This window comes from Crassostrea angulata, chromosome 3, assembly GCF_025612915.1.
Source record: "Crassostrea angulata isolate pt1a10 chromosome 3, ASM2561291v2, whole genome shotgun sequence".
Classification (NCBI taxonomy): domain Eukaryota; kingdom Metazoa; phylum Mollusca; class Bivalvia; order Ostreida; family Ostreidae; genus Magallana; species Magallana angulata.
Window position 1 is genome coordinate 20,893,070 of NC_069113.1, and position 21,159 is coordinate 20,914,228.

At 31.6% G+C, this 21,159-nt stretch overlaps 1 protein-coding gene and 1 pseudogene across 5 annotated transcripts in view; one reads left to right on the forward strand and one right to left on the reverse strand.

Moving 5' to 3' along the window:
* Positions 1-18,140, reverse strand: part of LOC128175965 (uncharacterized) — a 39,561-nt gene extending 21,421 nt beyond the window's left edge. The window contains exons 1-18 of one of the 5 annotated variants that reach the window (XM_052841904.1): positions 18,085-18,140; positions 15,359-15,456; positions 14,799-15,092; positions 12,935-13,027; positions 12,465-12,606; positions 7,362-7,472; positions 6,745-6,855; positions 5,346-5,459; positions 3,863-3,976; positions 3,250-3,363; positions 3,014-3,127; positions 2,485-2,598; positions 2,272-2,385; positions 1,779-1,892; positions 1,557-1,670; positions 969-1,082; positions 742-855; positions 276-389 (exon numbers count right to left, since the gene is read on the reverse strand). In XM_052841904.1, coding sequence (XP_052697864.1) covers positions 276-389; positions 742-855; positions 969-1,082; positions 1,557-1,670; positions 1,779-1,892; positions 2,272-2,385; positions 2,485-2,598; positions 3,014-3,127; positions 3,250-3,363; positions 3,863-3,976; positions 5,346-5,459; positions 6,745-6,855; positions 7,362-7,472; positions 12,465-12,606; positions 12,935-13,027; positions 14,799-15,008 — 1,921 coding nt within the window. In that variant the 5' untranslated portion in view covers positions 15,009-15,092; positions 15,359-15,456; positions 18,085-18,140. Of the gene's footprint in view, positions 1-275; positions 390-741; positions 856-968; positions 1,083-1,556; positions 1,671-1,778; positions 1,893-2,271; positions 2,386-2,484; positions 2,599-3,013; positions 3,128-3,249; positions 3,364-3,862; positions 3,977-5,345; positions 5,460-6,744; positions 6,856-7,361; positions 7,473-12,464; positions 12,607-12,934; positions 13,028-14,782; positions 15,093-15,358; positions 15,590-18,084 lie in introns of those variants that run through there. The other 4 variants (XR_008242739.1, XM_052841902.1, XM_052841903.1 and 1 more) reach the window with 4 other exon arrangements.
* Positions 18,141-18,905: 765 nt separating this feature from the next.
* On the forward strand, positions 18,906-21,159 carry LOC128175971 (uncharacterized; annotated as a pseudogene).

The following is a 21,159-nucleotide window of genomic DNA, read 5'->3' on the forward strand; positions in this document are numbered from 1 at the left end:
TTGGGCTCAGGTAATCTGCAAAACAAGAAAAATAATCTTCTGTCAAAAAAAAAATTAAACAAAATCGGAAAAACAATTCCAATATATACTATTGAAAGTTTCATAATACGTCATTACTAAAACATATCTGTTTAAGAAGAAATCATAATGACTTTCATCAAATTTATATAATTTGTCAATATGTAAATAATGACTAAAATTAATCAATTTTCAGGATTCCTAAAATAAACCCCAGATCCGTCTTAACATTTAACATACTGCATATCTATACTTACTGTGTATACAGTTTGTTCCATTGAATCCGTCTCTACAATGACACTGGTAGCCATTAATCAGATCTGTACAAGTTCCATTGTTCTGACAAGGTTGGACTTCACACTCATCGATGTCTGAAGAGAAAATTGTAAAAGACATTAATCATTTAAGTGAAAAAATAAAATATATTTTAAGGAAAAACTATGTTTTATTTTCAAAGGAACAAATGTACAATGCGTAATACTTTCTGGTAGTACAAACGTTTTAAAGCAATCAATTCACAAGAGATTAATTTTGGCTTAAGAGACATCATCTTTTTTAATATAGACGGAATATACCTTAACTAACGTCAGTCTAAATCTTTAGAATTAAACTTTTCCAATTTAGTATAGGATCGTATGGACAGCCAAAGCAATCATCTAATAAAAAAACAACAAACCCAACCCCGACACATAAGCTATAAAAGTAAATCATATCCTAACTTACTATTTGAACAGTTTCTTCCATTAAACCCGTCCGTACAATGACATTGGTAATCATTGATCAGATCTGTACAAGTTCCATTGTTCTGACAAGGTAATGCTTCACAATCATCAATGTCTGAAGAGTGGAAAATAAAAGGCATTGACTATTTAGACCAAACATTAAAAAAACACTTTAAGAAAAACTAGTTTTTGCATTTCCAACAAATAGTATGCATTTTAAGTGCCTACTGTTTTCACATTTTGTGCCATTGAATCCCAGTACACAATCACAGTGGTAGTCGTTGACCAGGTCTGTACATGTACCGTTATTTTGACAAGGAACTGGTATACAATCATCTATATCTGTACGTATAAGTAAGATTTCAATCTAAATTTGTGATTATAATTTATATCTACGCTGATCAAACGTACTAATGTTTGTTTAAAACATTAATGTTTGTTATATTCCTCTTTAGAAAGGGTTTTAAAAAACTACAAACTAATTCATTTATAAATTTGGAAAATGAGAAACAAAAGGGAAATATCAAAAATAAAAAATCACCGCCCCTCTCTAAAAAATTAGAATGCTTCTAAATTTAGCAAAAGTCCCTTCTTATATTCGTGTAGTTATCAATCAATCTTTGATTTAAAAAAAAGAAAATAAAAATTAGATTTTATTATAATTCACATATGAAATGTATACGGCTTGATTTGTGGTGCTGAAATGATTTCTCTAATTCAACGTATATAGAAATTGAACTGTGATAAAGCTTAAATTATTCTCTGAAATGGAACAACCTCACTTGTAGACATGGAACGCGAAGTAACCCAACCTACTGTTTAAGCAGGTTGTTCCATTAAACCCGTCTGTGCAACGGCATTGGTAATCATTGATTAGATCTTCACAAGTTCCATTGTTCTGACAAGGTTGAGTTGCACACTCGTCAATATCTGTAGAGAGGAATGTATAAGACATTTATCAAGTCAAGCTCAAAAACAAAAAATATTTTGAAAACAGATATCATATTTTTAGAGAGAATATGCATTGAATGAACTTACTGATATCACAATTTGTGCCATTAAATCCTGCCACACAGTAGCATTGGTAATCATTGACAAGGTCTGTACATGTACCATTGTTTTGACAAGGATCTGGTACACAGTCATCAATATCTATATACACAAGTCCAAAATTCTGAGGAAAATGTTCATGTGATTTGTCATCTCCCAGAAAGATTTAAGAATAGAGATTTGTCTAACTATATTGATAACAGATAAAATTTCTATTGAAAAACCAAAAATATATATAAAAGCAACATTATATAACCAATGAAAAAGAAAGAGTTCACTCCCTTCTCGACAAAACATATTTACTACCGAAAACTCTCTTCCTGCGTCACATAGATTTTCATAAAGCTATAATGGCTAAAACTATTTCAAAAATTATTTAAAACAAATTAAAACATTATGTTTGCACTATTTAAATCAAACGTTTGAAATAATATTTTTTACAAATCAATTTTATACTAAACTATGCCATATCCCAACATACTATTTGAACAGTGTGTTCCATTAAATCCGTCTGTACAACGGCATCGGTAATTGTTAATCAGATCTTCACAAGTCCCATTGTTCTGACAAGGTTGAGCTGCACACTCGTCTATATCTGAAATAATGAATGTTCCAGATAGTTTTCTACTCAAACCAAACTTCCTAAAGAAAACTTTATTGTTTCATATTTTCGGATACAAAATAAAGTGTATACTGTTTTCACAATTTGTTCCATTAAATCCTGCCACACAATCGCATTGGTAGTTATTGACAAGGTCTGTACACGTTCCATTGTTTTGACAAGGGCCTGGCAGGCATTCATCAATATCTGTATAGACAAGTAGAAGTTTATTGTCCATTATATAAATATGGTCAGAAATTATACATACGCTGAATAAATTTAAGTAGATTTTTTGAATGAATGGTCAGCATTACTCATACTGCAATAATGGGAGAGATTGTTATAGAAAATAATACTTTCTCACCACCCCTTCCAAATAAACCTTTAGAAATTATATTTATATTACACTGACAATTAAACTATTCTAGTAAAAACCGTTATGTCTCTCAAATAATAGTAAAGTAACAGATTATATATTTAAATAAATGTAAGTTACATTCCTATGCTAATACTTTTTTATTTAGATCCGCCATTACTAAAGACTAATTAAAAATAAAGAAACCAGATCCAACTTAAGACAATTTAACCTCAGACTTTGAACATTGCACACATTCTAACTTACTAATTGAACAGTTTGTTCCGTTAAACCCGTCCGTACAATGACATTGGTAATCATTGATCAGATCTGTACAAGTTCCATTGTTCTGACAAGGTAGAGCTGCACACTCATCGATGTCTGAAATGATTGGTTCATGTACACGGGATTTATACTACCAAGTGAAACATAAACATATCTTCAAAGACAATTGGATTTTGCAATTTTCAGAGTCGAAGATTGTATGCATTTGAAGCACTTACTGTTTTCACAATTTCTGCCATTGAATCCTGTTACGCAATCACATTCGTAATCATTGACAAGGTCTGCACAAGTTCCTTTGTTTTGGCAAGGATCTGGTAGGCATTCATCTATATCTATGTTTTTAAGATAGATTTTAATGTAAGGAAACTATAAGAAGGCTAAATGTTTATTTTACACCTATCAAAGATGGATTTTTATAAAAAAATTTACTTTAATGGGGTATCGAGGAAGGTAATTGTAGGAAGTACATAATTTCTTTTATTTTAAAATCATGTATTCGACATTTTTCTTGAAATAAAGGAAACCTGATTTCACCCTTAAGAAATGAATCTCAAATTACTATCATTCTACTATGTGTAAAAGTATGTCAATTTGCTTGATCGGGCGTGGTAAACGTTTTGGAACATTAACTACTTTTTTAGCCATTGACTGATTATTTAATTTGATTAAAATGAAAACTATTGAGCATAACAAACACAAAACCAAACATGGCAAGATCTAATGACATTTAATGTTGGTTTCAACTAGTTGTAGTACTAAAGTATATATCGACACGTTGTCAGTGCAAATCCAAAGTATATTGAAATAATTGGGTAGGGCTAAAACATTTACTGTTTTCACAATGTGTTCCATTGAATCCCAGCACACAGTCACATTGGTAGTCATTGATAAGGTCTGTACATGTACCGTTGTTTTGACAAGGATGTGATAAGCAATCATCTATATCTGTATGTGTAAGTAACATTTTAATGTAAAAATGCTAACTATGTCTACTTTTTATTTTCAAAGAATTGTCAACATATATCAAACTCCATGTAGGATAGACATATTTGTTGACATAAAAAAACATAAAACCCATAAAAATATAAATGAAATCAATAGCACAAGAGGCCTATGGGCGACATCACTCACATGAAACATATAGCTCTTGTATCATTCTCTTTCGAGATGTTTAAATATGAAACTCTTCGAAAATAGTGTAAAGCTGTAATTTATATCAAGATTTAACAATACATTAAACATCATATAAATGTATTAATTGTTTTCGACATCATATCCTAAGATCTAGGATGTATCAACTGACCGATCTTATTGCTTTAGGCCTCAACGTATGAAAGATAACAGAATTGTAAAATGAACTATTAATAATTATAAAAAGTGAAAGAAGGCATTTTAACAATGTAGAATCTACACTGTTTGAGGATGTTAGCATTGTGATATCATAAATTGTAGCATTGTAGTTCTTGAGAAAAAGATTTTAAAACATTTTGCCTGTATATATCTGTTAAACTTTGCACCCTGTTTTGGATCCCCAGTATTGACCAGGAGGTAACGATTAAAACTATATAAAATCTACACTATCTTAAAATGCTTGCATTGTTATCTAACAAACTGACGCTTTGTAGATCCTGAGAACATTGTCCCTATATGCTTAGTCATACGTTAAACCCCTCTTTTGGCCCCAGTATTAGTCCGGTGGTCAGTTTTGACAATTTAGAATCTTTTTTTATAAATACAAGCGTTTGTGTTAATATTAGCATTTCTGGTGCAATGGTTCTTTAGAAGATTTTTTAAAGACACAAACGCTATTTTCAGTGTTTTACAATTATCTCTTTTTTAGAAACTTTTAAGGGTTTAGTCCTTTTTTTCGAGAATTAGGACTCCCATTTTCAAATAGATGTTTTGTACCAATTTTCATTGAATTTGGCCCATTGGTTCTAGAGAAGTAATGAGTGTAAAAATATAACAGACAGACTGACAGACAGATGGACAAACGGACGGACGACGGGCAACAAGTGATCAAAAAATTTTACTTAAACTTTTGGCTCAGGTAATCCGCAAAACAAGAAAAAATAATCCTCTGTAAAAAAAAAATTAAATAAGTCAGAAAAACAATTCTAATATATGCTAATAGAGTTTTCGTAATACGTCATTACTAAAACATATCTGTTTAAGAAGAAATCATAATGACTTTCATCAAATTTATATAAGTTATAAATATGTAAATAATGACTAAAATTAATTAATTTTCAGTATTCCTCAAAATAAAACCAGACCCTTCTTAACATTTAACATACAGCATATCTATACTTACTGTGTATACAGTTTGTTCCATTGAATCCGTCTCTACAATGACACTGGTAGCCATTAATCAGATCTGTACAAGTTCCATTGTTCTGACAAGGTTGGACTTCACACTCATCGATGTCTGAAGAGAAAATTGTAAAAGACATCAATCATTTAAGTGAAAAAATAAAATATATTTTAAGGAAAAACTATTTTTCATTTCCACATGAACAAATGTACAACACATCATTTAAAAAATATTTAAAAACTCACTGTTATTTAACAGTATTTTTTAGAAACAATGATAGTATTCCTCGTTTTTCACAAATTCATAATCTGTTGTTGAAGTAACATTAAAGGTAAACTATCCGTCCACATAACAGTTTCAATTTTGTTATAGGCTTAGATGTTAATATCAGTTGCAACGTGTTTATTAGACCATTTTCGCCACAAAATATTAATCATTTCTGTTTTATCAATTTATTAAAATATAAGACTAGTTTATAAACCTTACATAAAGCACTTTTTAGTTAAAATGGTATCGATGTTTTGCAATTTCTTTTTTCTCATTAATAAAACATATACTTGTACGGCAAGAATATAATTTTACAAACACCGTTAACCGTGATCATGACAAACACATTCTGGTCCGGGCAAGCTTTAAGGGAACAAAGGACTAAGTGCGGTTTTATGCAATTTTTGCCCCCCAAAATCAAAGTTTCAGAGAGAGCTTTAAAATAAGGTGAAAGATAGTTAAAATCATATTGGAAATAAAGGTGTAAAAGGTTATCACCACAGTGACGTCAAAATGTAGAAATGACGTCATGAAAATTGCATTATTTTGATAAATTGATGTTTTGTAGCAAAAGATGGGTGTTTTCCGATGGTTTTTCGACTGGGAAACATCGAGCGCAGGCTTGCTCAAGTACCATTTTTTAGTATGATATGTATAACTATCTGAAGAAAAACATATGTTAAAATCGCACTTGAGCAGACCTGCGCTCTATACTTCCGAATGCAAAATATAGAGCAAAAATGAGAATATCTTCATTTGTTTGCAAATTTGCGGGAATTATGTCATTTAGGTGACGTCATAGATAAACAGCGAGAGAGCAATGATGACTAAAATCAAGATTAAAGTTATAGGCATCCTCTTTACAATGATTTGTGAAGATTTCATTTTTATACGATACTATTTAAAAATTGGTTGAAATCGGGGGCAGATATTTGACCATACCGCACATAGTCCTTTCTGGTTGAACACTAAATTCCAGAAGATAATGGCTCTATCTTGAATGAAAATCTGTATATACAGGTTCTTCGTTTTTTATATATTTTAATGAAAGACACGTGTACAAAACCATTCATTTCATCTGATAAAAACATCTAGAAAAGCCAGCGTGTTTCACTGCTATTCTTTTACCTACCAATATTGCAGCGACTTCCCGTATATCCTGGCATACAGTTGCATACATATCCATTCACACGATCTGTACAAGTACCACTTATACAGGGCGAACTGAAACACTCATTGATATCTTCAAAAGAGAAGCGATACTTTATTGAAAATATGTACGTCAAATAGCTCGAGTCCATTTTGGACAACAAAGACCTCTTTTTTAGCTTTTCACCTCTGTATAGATATAGCGCCTTATACATGTATGTTGTAATATTGATTTATTGATAATATTTGCTGATATGATGATAACACTAATATTTATTGATTGTTTTTGTTCACAAAACTTTTAAAAGTTATGTTAAAAATGAAAAAAAAAAACCCGCTGCAAAAGCGAAAACTTTTAGAAGCACAAAAAAAACTTTTCATCGATACAGTAAAAATTTAATAACACGACAATATACCCTTTACATTCGCTTTATTCATGTTCTGGAAATTTACGACAAAAAAGACGTAATGGAATCTTTTGAATTACTACCCTTGCCAAAAAATCCTACATTCAATTGAAATGTGACCAATCACTTCTTTGTATTCATTAAATAACAATTAAACACATCAGTGTGTTTCTTTTCATTTGCTTTAACTTACCAATATTACAGCGACTTCCTGTATAGCCCAGCGTACAATTGCATACATATCCATTGACGCGATCTGAACAAGTACCATTGACACAGGGTGAACTGGCACACTCATTGACATCTTTGAAATAAAACCAACACTTTTTTAAAACTCTTTGCACATACAAAAAACGATTGAACGTAACATAAAACCATCGAAACCGGATCATCGTCGTATTACAGTATCTACTATATGATATCTCGCAACAAGCAATGTCTTTGTATTTTCTGTACACATTTTATGGTATTATGTCAAATTTTTTTAAAAATTGTTTTTCTTAACTTATTTTCTTAAAACTTAAAACCATAGAAAAACTAGCTTGATATTTAGTGGAGCGGACGGGAAGGAAAAGCTTCACTGAAATTGATTATGTAAGACGTTATATCTTTTTGTTGCAGCTGACTGGAAAAATTACAAACACTTTCGGTCCTTGACTGCTTGTTTCGCAGCAATTTATTTTTGCAATTGAACATAATTTCATTTTTTTGGTATTATTTGTTACACGTATCTATTTAATGTCAACCCCCAATCGCATTGAGATGCACAAGGATTCTTATTTCAAAACGGGGTAGTGCGTCGCACCTCCTTTCTAAATATTTTTTATCAAGCAAAAGTCACTGAAATGTTTATAAAAGTAGAAAACATATATTTTTTTCCAAATTTTAAATACAAGGCAATTTGAAAAAAAAAATGAAAAAAAAAATCTTAAGGAATGTCCCCGTTTTGTGCGTACATCATTTGTTCCTATATATTTATATATGTAGTAGAGTTGTCAACACCATCTGTTCATACATGTAGTTCAAAAAATAATATAACAGACTATCAATATATAAAAAGTGCCTGTTTGGAAGGATAACAGTTGAAATTGACACCCCGAGAAAACAATGGCGTCGGTTGACAATGGTTTTTAAGGGGTGTCAATTTCAAATGTTATCCTCTCAAACAGGCACTATTTTTTATTATACTGAATGTCTTAATTTTAGAGATTTTTTACTGCTTTTATATAGAAATGACGTGAATTCTACGGCGAACCGTACGCGCATAATTTACGCACATGTAACAATTCGTTGTGTTACCCGTTACTAATTTTGTTGCTAACGCTGAGGGTAATAGAACGGATAATCAACTGCGTCTAAACCAATCAGATTTCAGTATTTAACATGAAAGTATAATAACCTAGGTTATATACTAGTAGAGAGAGAGAGAGAGAGAGAGAGAGAGAGAGAGAGAGAGAGAGAGAGAGAGAGAGAGAGAGAGAGAGAGAGAGAGAGAGAGAGAGAGAGAGAGAGAGGGTATAATTATTTGTAATTCTAAAATTAAGTTTTTGATTCAAGGTATCTTCCCGACGCATAATGAACTCGTTCTACATTTTCCGCTATGACGTCAATTAGTCAACCCGCGTTCTTGCTTTTCCCGTTCTGGAAAGTTCCTTCCATCAAAACTAAAATTGCACATTTAAGAAACGCTTGAAATCTTTCAAAATTTTTCAAATCATAATTTTTATTAACGTAATTCCCGCTAAATATATTCACTCTTTACGTAATTAATCAACATTATTTCAATGCAAGTATACATTTTGATAGAAACTTTCATTGACTGAAGTAAGTTATAAAATAATTACACACAATAATTACTTATCAGGTATAATTCGATTATAGTTTACGGACATCATCTAACACGTGTTGAAATATCATAGGTGTAAGCAGTTACTCTGTTGCAGGCATTACGTTGTTTATTGGCAAAAGTCTTTTTTGAAGTATAGATTCTGGCTTATAATTACATGTTTGAGTTCTGTGTGGTTTTGATGAAGATACATGTAACATAAAAACTAATACTTATTGGGATTTTTGTTCAAACATAAAACACACAAAAAATATTTTTTTTGTAGAACAACATAATTTGTAATAAAAATAAATTAAGTGATTACATTATCCTTTATTTAAAGCATGAGAATGTAAGAGTTATCCAGTCTTTTAAATGACTACATTTGCCATAAAGAAACATATTTTATTCAAATGCACCCATTCATATCTTTGTGATCAACAAAAAAGAATTTTATTATTATTTGTTTTCTTCGCACTTTTCTTTACTTACTGGTATCACAGCGACTTCTCGTATATCTTGGTGTACAGTATTGATAAGTTCTGAACAACTACCATAGACACAAGGCGAGCTGTAGCAGTTATTGAATTCTTAATAGGAGAATTAAATAATTGATATATTGTCTTCCCAAAAAATAAATGAAAAAAATATAAATGTGATTATTTAGTATCGTAATTGGGTAAAACATTTTTAAGGCATCGTTCTTACAAATGAAATCCAGCTAGAATATTCTCTCGTGTTACAAATCCTAGGATGACATTTCATATACAGAAAAACTAGAAAACTAAAATTTTTCATATATACGTGTTCATAATCACATAACTTATTCCCTTTGAAATTGTTTTATTGCTTGTGAAATACGTCACTACCGTTAACATTAAAGAGTATTATCAACTGTCGGAAAATTGTTTATTTCATGAATAATGGCAGCATTGGCTTGTCGCATATCGATACAGAGAATTCTGTAACATTATGGCTGCACTGACATAGATGTAAGAGCTTAATCTCTCTCGATGGTATCCCCTGTTCAATATCATGGCATAATATTTTTCCACCTTTTTTACTCAGACTATGTGAAATAATGTTCAAAATTTTGCAACTAGTTACACATACTTATCAATGTGTAAGTTTAACTTAAAAATCCTCAGCATTCCTATTCCTTGGAAACAAGGCCAGATTGTATATTTAAACATTAAGTTTCAATGTCATAGCAGTGTTGTAGCCTGATAATGTTAGTACTTTTCCATTCACTACGCAGTATCATTTCTATCTTATTTCGTCTGTTCCTTTGTTTGATGCATGTGCTGGTGTTGCTCATCATGATCAATTTATGCGGTTCTGCTTTATTGCCAAAAGCGTTCTCATACCTCTACCAGAATGATATTTTAGGCGGTATTTTTAAAAGAAAACTTCTCCAACTTTTTTGTCGATAATAGTACTAGTTACATGTACTTTTAAACGAATACATGTATCGATACCTCATTTCTTGATGTCCTCCAAAGCTAACTTTTTGTTTGTTTAGATGTGCTTTTTTCTACTTTTCTACAATTCTTACATTCTTTATCTCTTGATTTGAGCATTTGACGTTGAGGATCGATACCACACTAAACTTTCAACACATTTTCGAGTTTCTAATTGAACTGTTCGTTAAACAATTAAATAAACTAAAATTCAAAAATGGATCGTACAGTAGGAGGTTATAAAGCGCTGACCAAGTTCACAGTTAACTCCCGTTTATCCTGGATAGTATGTAAACATGTATTGAAAATGTTCGTTTGAACCGATTCTATGTTTATATGCTTAAACTCACACATTTAAATGCAAATTAAAGAAAATAGCTTACTCAAATACTGTACTTTTAGCATTATATTATCATTATATCTAATTTAATTTTTCTTCCAAAAATACTTTTCTTGCTTAACTGACATTGTATATTCTTTCTTTTCCACTCCTCCTCTAAGCACTTGTTACATGTGCATTGGAATAGTTGGTTAAGGAAGGAGTCTTTTGTTGGTTTTCGACTTGTCCAACGTAAATTTGATCAATATACTATATTCATTTCTTTTCATATTGATTTAATGGACAATTATTCATTAAATCAATATGAAAGGAAATCAAAAATATTATATTTTTCATTCTAATTAACTATCGCACATCTTTGGCATAGAAATAGTAATCAATGTTTAGAATCTAACAAGGACTATATTTGCCTATCAAAATACATTTTTATAAGCTTTTAAAGCGCCCATTCTATACATTGATTTGGGTGAAAAAATCACTAAAATCAGTTTTTCTCTCTTATTAAATAGTCAATATATTAGCTTTTCTTTGAATTTATATTTTTATACAAAGTCTTCATAATATGTAAAAATCAGAAATATCTTAATATTGAAAGCATAAAAAAATAATCAAATATCTTCAAAATTTATGAAGATTAGAGGAAATGCGGGCTAAGCAATATCAATTTTAGTTTCAATATTTATTCCAATTAAGTAGAATAAACTGGTAGACATTTGGATATTCTATCATTTCATTGAAGAATAGAATCTTCATATATTAAACATATGTCTACATAAAAGCAAAGAACTACATTTATTTTCATCATCCTTTAAGTTAAGGAAAACGGTAATGATCTTGACCTGACCTTTATGCAAAAATAACGAGGTCAAAGGACTAAGGGCGGTTTTATGCAATTTTTGCCCCCCAAAATCAAAGTTTTAGAAAGAGCTTTAAAATAAGGTGAAAGATTGTTAAAATCATATTGGAAATAAAGGTGTAAAAGGTTATCACCTCAGTGACGTCATAATGTAGAAATGACGTCATGAATATTGCATTATTTTGATAAATTGGTGTTTTGTAGCAAAAGATGGGTGTTTTCCGATGGTTTTTCGACTGGGAAACATCGAGCGCAGGCTTGCTCAAGTACCATTTTTTAGTATGATATGTATAACTATCTGAAGAAAAACATAGGTTAAAATCGCACTTGAGCAGACCTGCGCTCTATACTTCCGAATGCAAAATATAGAGCAAAAATGAGAATATCTTCATTTGTTTGCAAATTTGCGGGAATTAGGTCATTTAAGTGACGTCATAGATAAACAGCGAGTGAGCAATGATGACTAAAATCAAGATTAAAGTTATAGGCATCCTCTTTACAATGATTTGTGAAGATTTCATTTTCATACGATACTATTTAAAAATTGGTTGAAATCGGGGGCAGATATTTGACCATACCGCACATAGTCCTTTGATTAAACTGATAGAATCATTTGGTTATATAATCTGCTTTACTGTGTCAAAATTTTATGAATTTATTATTATTAGAAGTATGATTGATAACGAGAAGACTCCTTCCTTAACACCTGTTAAAGTTAGCACTTAAAAATACAATCATATTTATTGAGCAATTACCTGGAATAGTTATCTCACTGTTTTCTATCTTGAAAACAAACTGACCAGGTATGTACTCACCTGGATTGACTCTTACATCCACCCTGAAGACAAACTGGCCAGGAACACCAACATTTGACATTTGTGTAAGATTTAACATGCTGTCTTCCATGGAACCAGGAACAGAATAGTAATTTATTCCATCACCAGCATTGATTCCAACCTAGTATGAAAACAAAAAATCCGCAAAGATATAATTATTTTAAAAAATGATGTTACGGTCAAGTTCAAATACATTACTATTGGTCGTTCAACATGTCACCCATTTAGATAGTAATACACCGTCTTTTACTGTCACTTGCTATTTTACTATTATAGTCAAATTAGATAGTTGAATTGAACTATATCCGTAGAGAACATTGGGTATATAATCGCATCATTTGAAAAAAAGGTGAAATGAAAACCAAAACTTCTCCTCCTACAAATCCCCAAAACAAATGTATTTGTACAAATCAAAATAGTACTTCAAGAATAAATATCTACTAATTTACCTGAGTAGATTTTGTCCATGTTATTTTGTTATAGTTGAATACAACAAATGACTGAACCCCGTTCGTGATTAAAACAAGCTGGAATGTGTTCCTCTAAAAATATAAAGGTAATTCAATCAACATGACATGTTTAATTTTTTAATGATATTTTGTCCATGTTGCATCTCACAGAACACATTCATGCATATGGCAGAAAAGGTAATCATAAATGTTTGTTTTTATTGATTTTAAATAATAACGAATAAACTTGCATCTTATCTAGATTACATTTACTGTGAAATAGTTTCCATGCTATTTGCCTTTTGTGAAAAATCATCAAAACTATTCAGTGGCATCGTTCTATTACCTCGAATTAAGTCTTGATACTCCCCTAGCATTACCAGTATCACAGTCGCCAAGGTAAATTCAAAGCCCGATAACCCAGCTTGTTTACTAATAACAAACTCTGCATCGCCGACTTAAATGTTCTTTGGTATAATAAAATACCTTTTTATTGATTCGGAAGATATTAGATTTATTGTCCCTCTTGGCAGCAACTATTTCCAGAGGTTTTGCCATAAGTAAAATAAGTACAGTGTAGGTATACGAGGGTTGTCCCAAAATACCGTAGACAAGCGGCGTTTTCCCGTAAATTAAAGTCATAGTGAAATGAAACTTTTACACACTTTTAGTTTTTTAAACAATTTTTTTTTGAACAAAAATATATTTTATCAAAATCGGTTAACTTTAACCTAATTCTGCGTTTTTCATGTAAGATATTGAGAGATTGCGCAATGTCAAAATGACAGAATTACATTTGTCCTACAGAAAGTATGATCGCTGAATAAAGTAAAAACTGGACGTTTTTTTAAATACAAAAAAAAAAACACATATTAATAAGGATCTAGAAATCTTGCTGGAATTTCCCATAAAAATCTTAGTCATGAATCAATTTTTGAAGATTTTATGACGTGTTATGACATACATTAGGTTGAAGAGAACATTTTGCGACAAGGCCTTCTGCATGCGCATGCGAAAAAATCTATATTTTCTGCAAATAAGGAAAATACAATTTACCACCAAGATAATGCAACGAGCCCCACAGCAGAGCAGACAAAACTAGAACTCGACTTGCTTTCTCGAATTCAGCAGAATAAGCCACCCGCCATACATTCCACTTGGCATCGATAGATTTTGCTCTGTTTCTTTATCTGAAGGCTGAGCTGTGAGGTCAACGATTTTCGGATTTAGATGAATTGAAACGGAAAACGTTACGAGTCCTCGCCCGATTGGATCAGACATAGTTTCCAAATGTGTATCAAAAAGTGGATTGATCGATAGAACAGGTGCATTGAACATAACGGAGAATATCTGAAAAAGGGATAAGAATAGTGTTCTTTGAACGACTTCCGTGATGAAGACCTAAAAGGAATATTTTTGTATACTAACACTTTTTTACATGATGTCAATGATTAGACGTTTTTGGGCATTCTAATTATTTTTCTTTTTTATCCAATCATATTTCAAAATTGTATTGAAAACCGTATTAAAATGTTTTAACCTACAGATGCCTTAATAATTATATTTCAATGACGTGCTCATCAACAAAGACGTTTTAGCTGTAATTTTTTACGTCGCACGTTAATATGTTGCGCTGTCTGGTGCAACACTAACATACTAAAATTATTTTTCAAAAAAAAAAATTCATAATCAATGCATGTACACAGCTGAAATATAATAAATAATCAAAAATTATAATAGCACTGCAAAGTGACCGAAACAGTTTAGTATACATGTAGTAACGCTAAGGTATTTTAGGACAACCTCCGTACATTTTATATATAATATCATACAATTAGTTGATTTTACCATTCACATTTTTTACCTGCTGACAGGTTATTGTACTGCAGCCATATGCAGCAACTTCTTCCCATGTGACGACCATCATCCAATTGGCGGAGAAAGTTACAAAACTAGGAAATGCAAAACGAGTTATGTTTGTTCCTAGCTGTAAAATGGAGAAATCCGTTGTTGATCGGTACCAAAGAAACCCTCCCTGTGAAGTACTTATGTCTGTCCAAAATGGGGCTATCATTTTATGCGATCCATTTATTGGAAATTTTTGTGCGTTATACTGCGTCAATGGACTATCAAATGTAACATCACCGTTGTTATTTACCTGAATTAAAAATGGATTTATTTCTATGAAATACTATCAAGATATTTAACCAGTTATAACGGTAAAAATGTTTTAAGTTTATAATTGGATGATAATTGAGATTAATTTAATAATTTACACTGTAACAGTATTTGATTTTGAATTAGTAAAATTATATTTTTATTTCATTACTGTAACAGATTTAACACTAATTTCGCTAACAATATAGATTATTATAATAGAAAAATCCTTTACATACACAAACATGCAGTACATAATATACTTACATAGATGAAACTATACGATGGCCCAAAGAATGGAAATGGTACAGATATCGGAATACTTGAGGTAGATCCATCATCATTGGCTGGTAAACTGCTGTCTCCTGCAGTCAGGCCAAAAGGATAAAATTGACTGAGCGGATAGCCAAAAACAGATAGCATTATGGAAGATGATGCTACTACGAATAAGGATAGGAAATACATGTTTGGCAGTTGATTTCTCTAAATAAGATTTATAATAATACTGCCCGTTTTTATATGAATCAAAAAATATCATTTTTAAAATCTATCAAATAAGATCTGAATTACCTAACATTTGGCAAACTATCATTATTTTTTTTTTTTTACTATATTTTCTTCCTTAAGAACACAAAGTTTGGCGAGAAACGATGTTTATTTTAATTAACTTCCTGGATTTACATAACGCATGGCAATTTTTAAAAATGTTCTTTAATGTATCATCTAGATCTATCTACTGTATATGTACGTGAATATGTATAGAAGTGTTTTACTTTGTATCGTACTTTCTTTAAGCATTTAAAATGATGTTCAGCAAACTTTTATAAATGATTTCTTTTACAATCTTGATGTCTCACAGCCTGGTAATTTCCAATTCAAGACCCATAACCCATTTGGGTTTTTTCCATAAAAAATCACATATCTATTTCACTATTTAACATTGTTCAGCTTCAGTTTTTAAGTTTTAAAATTTCTTATACACATTAATTTTGGATAAATATGCTACCATGCATTGTTGAGGGAGAAGTCTGTTTTGTCTTTCTGTTCAATATTTTTTTTTATTTATGTACATTGTTATTGTGTATTCCTAGTACTAGATTTATGCGTTATGAAATTAGAATATATTTTTTCCTGTCCTTCTTACATTTCAACAACTTGGCATACAAACAATTTTCCTTTCTATACAACAAATACCGGTATGAGAAAATCCTTCCTTAAAGGAAACACATACACAACTGCGTAATAAGTATGCAAGGTAAACAACATCAATCAGCTACTCGTGTTAAGATTGTTTTTATATAAAACAGTTTTCTTCCTTCTGTTAAACCCCAGTCATGTCATGTCATACACTTTTCCATTATTAATGTTTTCTCATTAGAAATTTTCATTTTTTTTAAAATCTATTATAGCCACTTTCCCTTTGAGCCTCTTTGACTATAAATGACAGGCTATCATACTTTTGGGGTTAATCAACCCGTTCTTCATCTTTTATATTTAATTAAATTATGAATTTTAAAATATGCACACAAAGAATTTATTTATACCTACCTGAATCTCATTTTTTTTTTTACAAACTTGTTATAAACTTAAAAATTTCTTTGACAGAAATAGTCCATCAAAAGGATATTACATGTAATTCAATGGTGAATATTTAAAATGATTTGTTTGCTTGCGTTTTTAAATAGGAAAATGAATCACATTTGTACAATATCTTGCGAATATAATCCAGTGTGTGTCTTTACGATGGATCGCTACGTTGTCACAAGTTCGACTTACGAAAAAAAACCCTACTTTGTCACAACATTTGCAATCTTTGATAATTTGATGAGCTTGGAATTGTTTTGCAAATACGGTTTATGATAGCTATACATGTAGCTCTACACTTGCATTTTCTATTCAGTGCTGACCATTAAATGCAAAATGGGTACTTGGGATGCTTTCTATTTAACTGGCATCGCCGGATTTACCTGCGTTGCCTCCGTCGACGAATGCTGGAACGCGCGTCACCGGCGAGCGATTGCAGCAACGCATTTTATTGTTGCCGATTAGGAAACAATATGACGTCTAAAGTTTGTCCGACTACATCGGAAAACATTAAAACTGCAAATAACCCACATTTTGAGATGATTATCACTTTAAGGTATACGTTTACTCAGAATGAAAAAAAAAACACTGATGTAAATGAAAACCATCTATAGTGTGTTATAGACCTTTCATTGTAGTAACATTTTTACTTTCAAAAAAGTAGGTAAATGACCTACCTTTTGAGATAATGGCCATTGAATATATTTTTTTTTAATTTAAAAAAAAATTCTTAACAATTTTACACTATGATTGAGATTTTCTTCAATTTGAAAATAATACAAATTGCTAAAGTCTTTTTAAAATGAATACGGTTCATGATTGGCAGCGGCACCAAACAGACACAAAGCATTAAGTTTTCATTCACAATTTTTATAAATATTCCGATCCGAATTTCCTCTAACAGTTTCAAATTCCTACCCTTTTTTTGATTCAATTTAACAAAAAACTGAATGATGCCAATACTAAAACATATATGACATTAAACTAGGTATAATGACGTCACTCCGCAGGCATAAAACTTATATGAGGTCAATGATAAAAATTTTGAGATATGGTGTCTTTTATCGTTTTAATTAAGCATTTTTCAATATTTCTGTAGTGTGTGCCATTCGATTATTCAAACAAAAAGGATAAAACCAACAGAAAAAATGAAAAATTATGTTGACTAACAAATAAAATCTTAACTTTGAATATTACAGTACTACCAAAAATTTTTCAGTGAAAAACATAATCTAAAAATTTTAGTCTGAATTTCCTCTGTTTTGCTAACAGACCAATTTTGTTTGAGCCGAATTCCATAACACAGTAAAAATATAGAATGTTATGTCAATAATAATTCATTTCATGAATACTTTTAGTGTTTAGAACAAATTTACTCATGACATTGAACTTTATAACTTTATAATTACCCGAATTCGAGAACTCAAACCCTGAGTAAACAACGTCCTTAAGCTGCAATCGTCTTTGTTGGAGCATTGTGCCGTTGCAAATCATTTCATTAAAGTCACCGTTTCCCGATAACGTTGCCGGCGAGGCAACATTAATGAAAAGTTTGTGTGTAGAATTTATTAATATTTACGACAAGTGTAATACGTCACCGCGAAAGTGATGAGGTCGTCTTTCTCAGAGCTGCACCAATTAGGAAGACACGTGTATTGAGAGGCAGCAAGGTAATATATTTTCTTATTTTAGCCGACAGTAGAGCTGTCTGTTGCCGATGAGAGCATTGCCGCTGAGGGTTTATACATGTATATGGCCAGTGGGTCTAGAGTGAAATATGAATCGTTGAGAATTGATTTTGGAGTGAAATTTTAAAATAATGCGTCGTCGATGAGGACGACCGCATGGCATGGCTGGTACTAGAGGTACCATGAGGGCCAGATATACATAATCAACGAGGTGGTAATAGCTTGTTTACCGCTAATGAGGATATCGATCTTGTTAGATAAATATTGGCGATGTGATTAAATGGTATGATTTTATTGAGACTGACGATGGATGATTGCACTGATTTAAAGTGGATTTTATGTAAGTCCATAATCGCAGATAAAACGTATGCGACGGGAAATAGGATAATTTGAAAAAAAAGTATCATCAAGAGTAAATAATCACAAGCTTACGTGTGAGGTTAATCATGTAAATCTCTTCGATTTTTTCATTTTGTGGCAAGAATTTACAGATATGTACGAATCTATTCATATATTAGCTTTTTTGTTTATCTTCCGGTTTGATGTTGTAGATTTTGTTACCTACTGTTAAAAAAGAAAACATTCCTTAAAAGGAAAACAATTATTACCAGTCATCAGAAAGTTGAGGGATATTTAAGATGCGCATGGCATTAAACAGTTAGCTACAATGTATATAGTCTGTCTCAAGATATTTATGCTGCACATTTGGACGATTTCCAATAAAAATACACATACCTGTGAAAGAAGTGCAATTGAAATCGATGGAAATTTCATAGATAACTTCATTCACACATAATAATTTTTCCCTCGTAAAAGTTCTCAAGAACGAAAACATATTTCCTACTGAGATTCATAATGGGGAATGTTGACATTTTTTCTCCATTCAGAAATTACTCGCAATACCTCGCACAATTTGTCAACGTTATCATCCGGGCTTAATTATGGCTGATGCAATGCAAAATACCCGTAGACTTTCTATTTTTAGCCGTGTATTGAAACCTGACAAGCTAGAGGGGGCGTTTTAAAACGGATATCTTGAGATTTTTTCATAATATTGAATGAACATCGTCTGATTTAAGAGGTATTTATAAATATCGAATAATTTAAGACAATATACGGCAAAAATATCTCGGGACAGACTATAGGATTTCTTCTGCAAGGCTTACCGAAAATATGTCTATTAATGAGGATGTTCTGAAGGCTGTAGGGAGGATCTAACTGGAGAAAATGGGATTGAGTTACTAGAACTGGCAGGTACAAGTATTATTATTTACAATATAACAAAGTTCTGTCATGTATGAATAAATGAATGATATTTATGATATTACAGTGTAATAGCTCTTAAATCTCTAATTATTAATTATAAAAGTCTAAGAACAAGTGATGCCATTTAATTCAGAGACATAGATAACAGAGATTGGCAACTCCGCCATTAGCGTGTTGTGTTGCTGAAAAATGTTACGGGACCAACCTTACTTTGAGAACTACATATGAGATAATGATCTTAAACCAAAAAGTAAAATGTTTTCATGTAAAATGTGCATAGGTTGTAGACATTTTTGAAACAAAAAAATTGAAAAATAGATAATTATTTAGAAAATATATTGGCCAGCTATTAAACATCGGCGATATCTTGGACGACAGGTAGCCAACTGCCATCCAAAATTCCTCTTTGGATTTTGTTTATATGACACAAACTCCTGGAAATATAATATTTTGGATGTTTTGGTAAAATGTTTTAGCTGTTCAGATTTCGATACAATTGTTTTTTTTTTTAGAAAGATATACTGATTTGAACTGGGAATATTTTACAATAGGGAGCGCGAGATTTCGATCAGTTGCCAATCTCTGTTATTTATGTCTCTGATTTAATTGAATTAAATTAATTTAAAATGATAGGGAAGGACCCAAATGATGAGGATTTTGAAAAGTTACTACTGCATTTCTGCATATTACATGCTTATGAGAAAGGACAACCATAAGGACACGATTTGCATGATCCAGAATTAGGTCACTCGTCAACAACGACGGAAGATCGAGAGCAAGGACCTACTTCGAATTCAAGGATGGCAACAGACAAAGAATAGGTACTCTTAGTAAACGGATTATGTTTTTCATCAAAAGAATATTCTTATGATGATAATCATAATCTAGTGATTTGTGCATTTTAGGATTGAAATGGTGGAAAACGTAGGAAGCTACAAGATTCAACAACTTAAGTCAAGGACAAGGATGGTACACAGATTTAGCAGGTGAAGGACAAGATTAAAGTTATCTGTACCCAATCCCAGCCCAGTGAAGCATTGATTTTATTAAGTTTAGATGAATTATCTAGGTTAGCTAGGAAAGTGAACCACGAAGACATGGATGTGTATGAAGAACTATATATACAATGTAGTAGGATGCATGGCAAGATTAACATGGGAAATTTATGTTTAACGGTTCGCGGGGGGGGGGGGGTGCAGGTACAGTAACTAAAGTCATAAAAAGTGCCTAAAGGAGAGTGGGATTTCTGAAGTTAAGAGGAATAACACTTCTTGATATTCAGCCACTAAAACAAGAATCTTTTTAGCAAATATGTACCCACCAATCCCCATGTATTCAATTGGATTTCCTCATCCTTATTCACATGCACCTCAATATGAAGGGGGATACATGTATAGGTCAGTCAGACCCCAGAGTCAAGGGATGCCTTATAGGAAGCAGAGTATGGACAGGGGCACATGCTTATTTTGTGAATCATCAAGCCACTATGTAAGAGATTGTGAACTTATGAAACAAGCGAAGAGAAAGTAG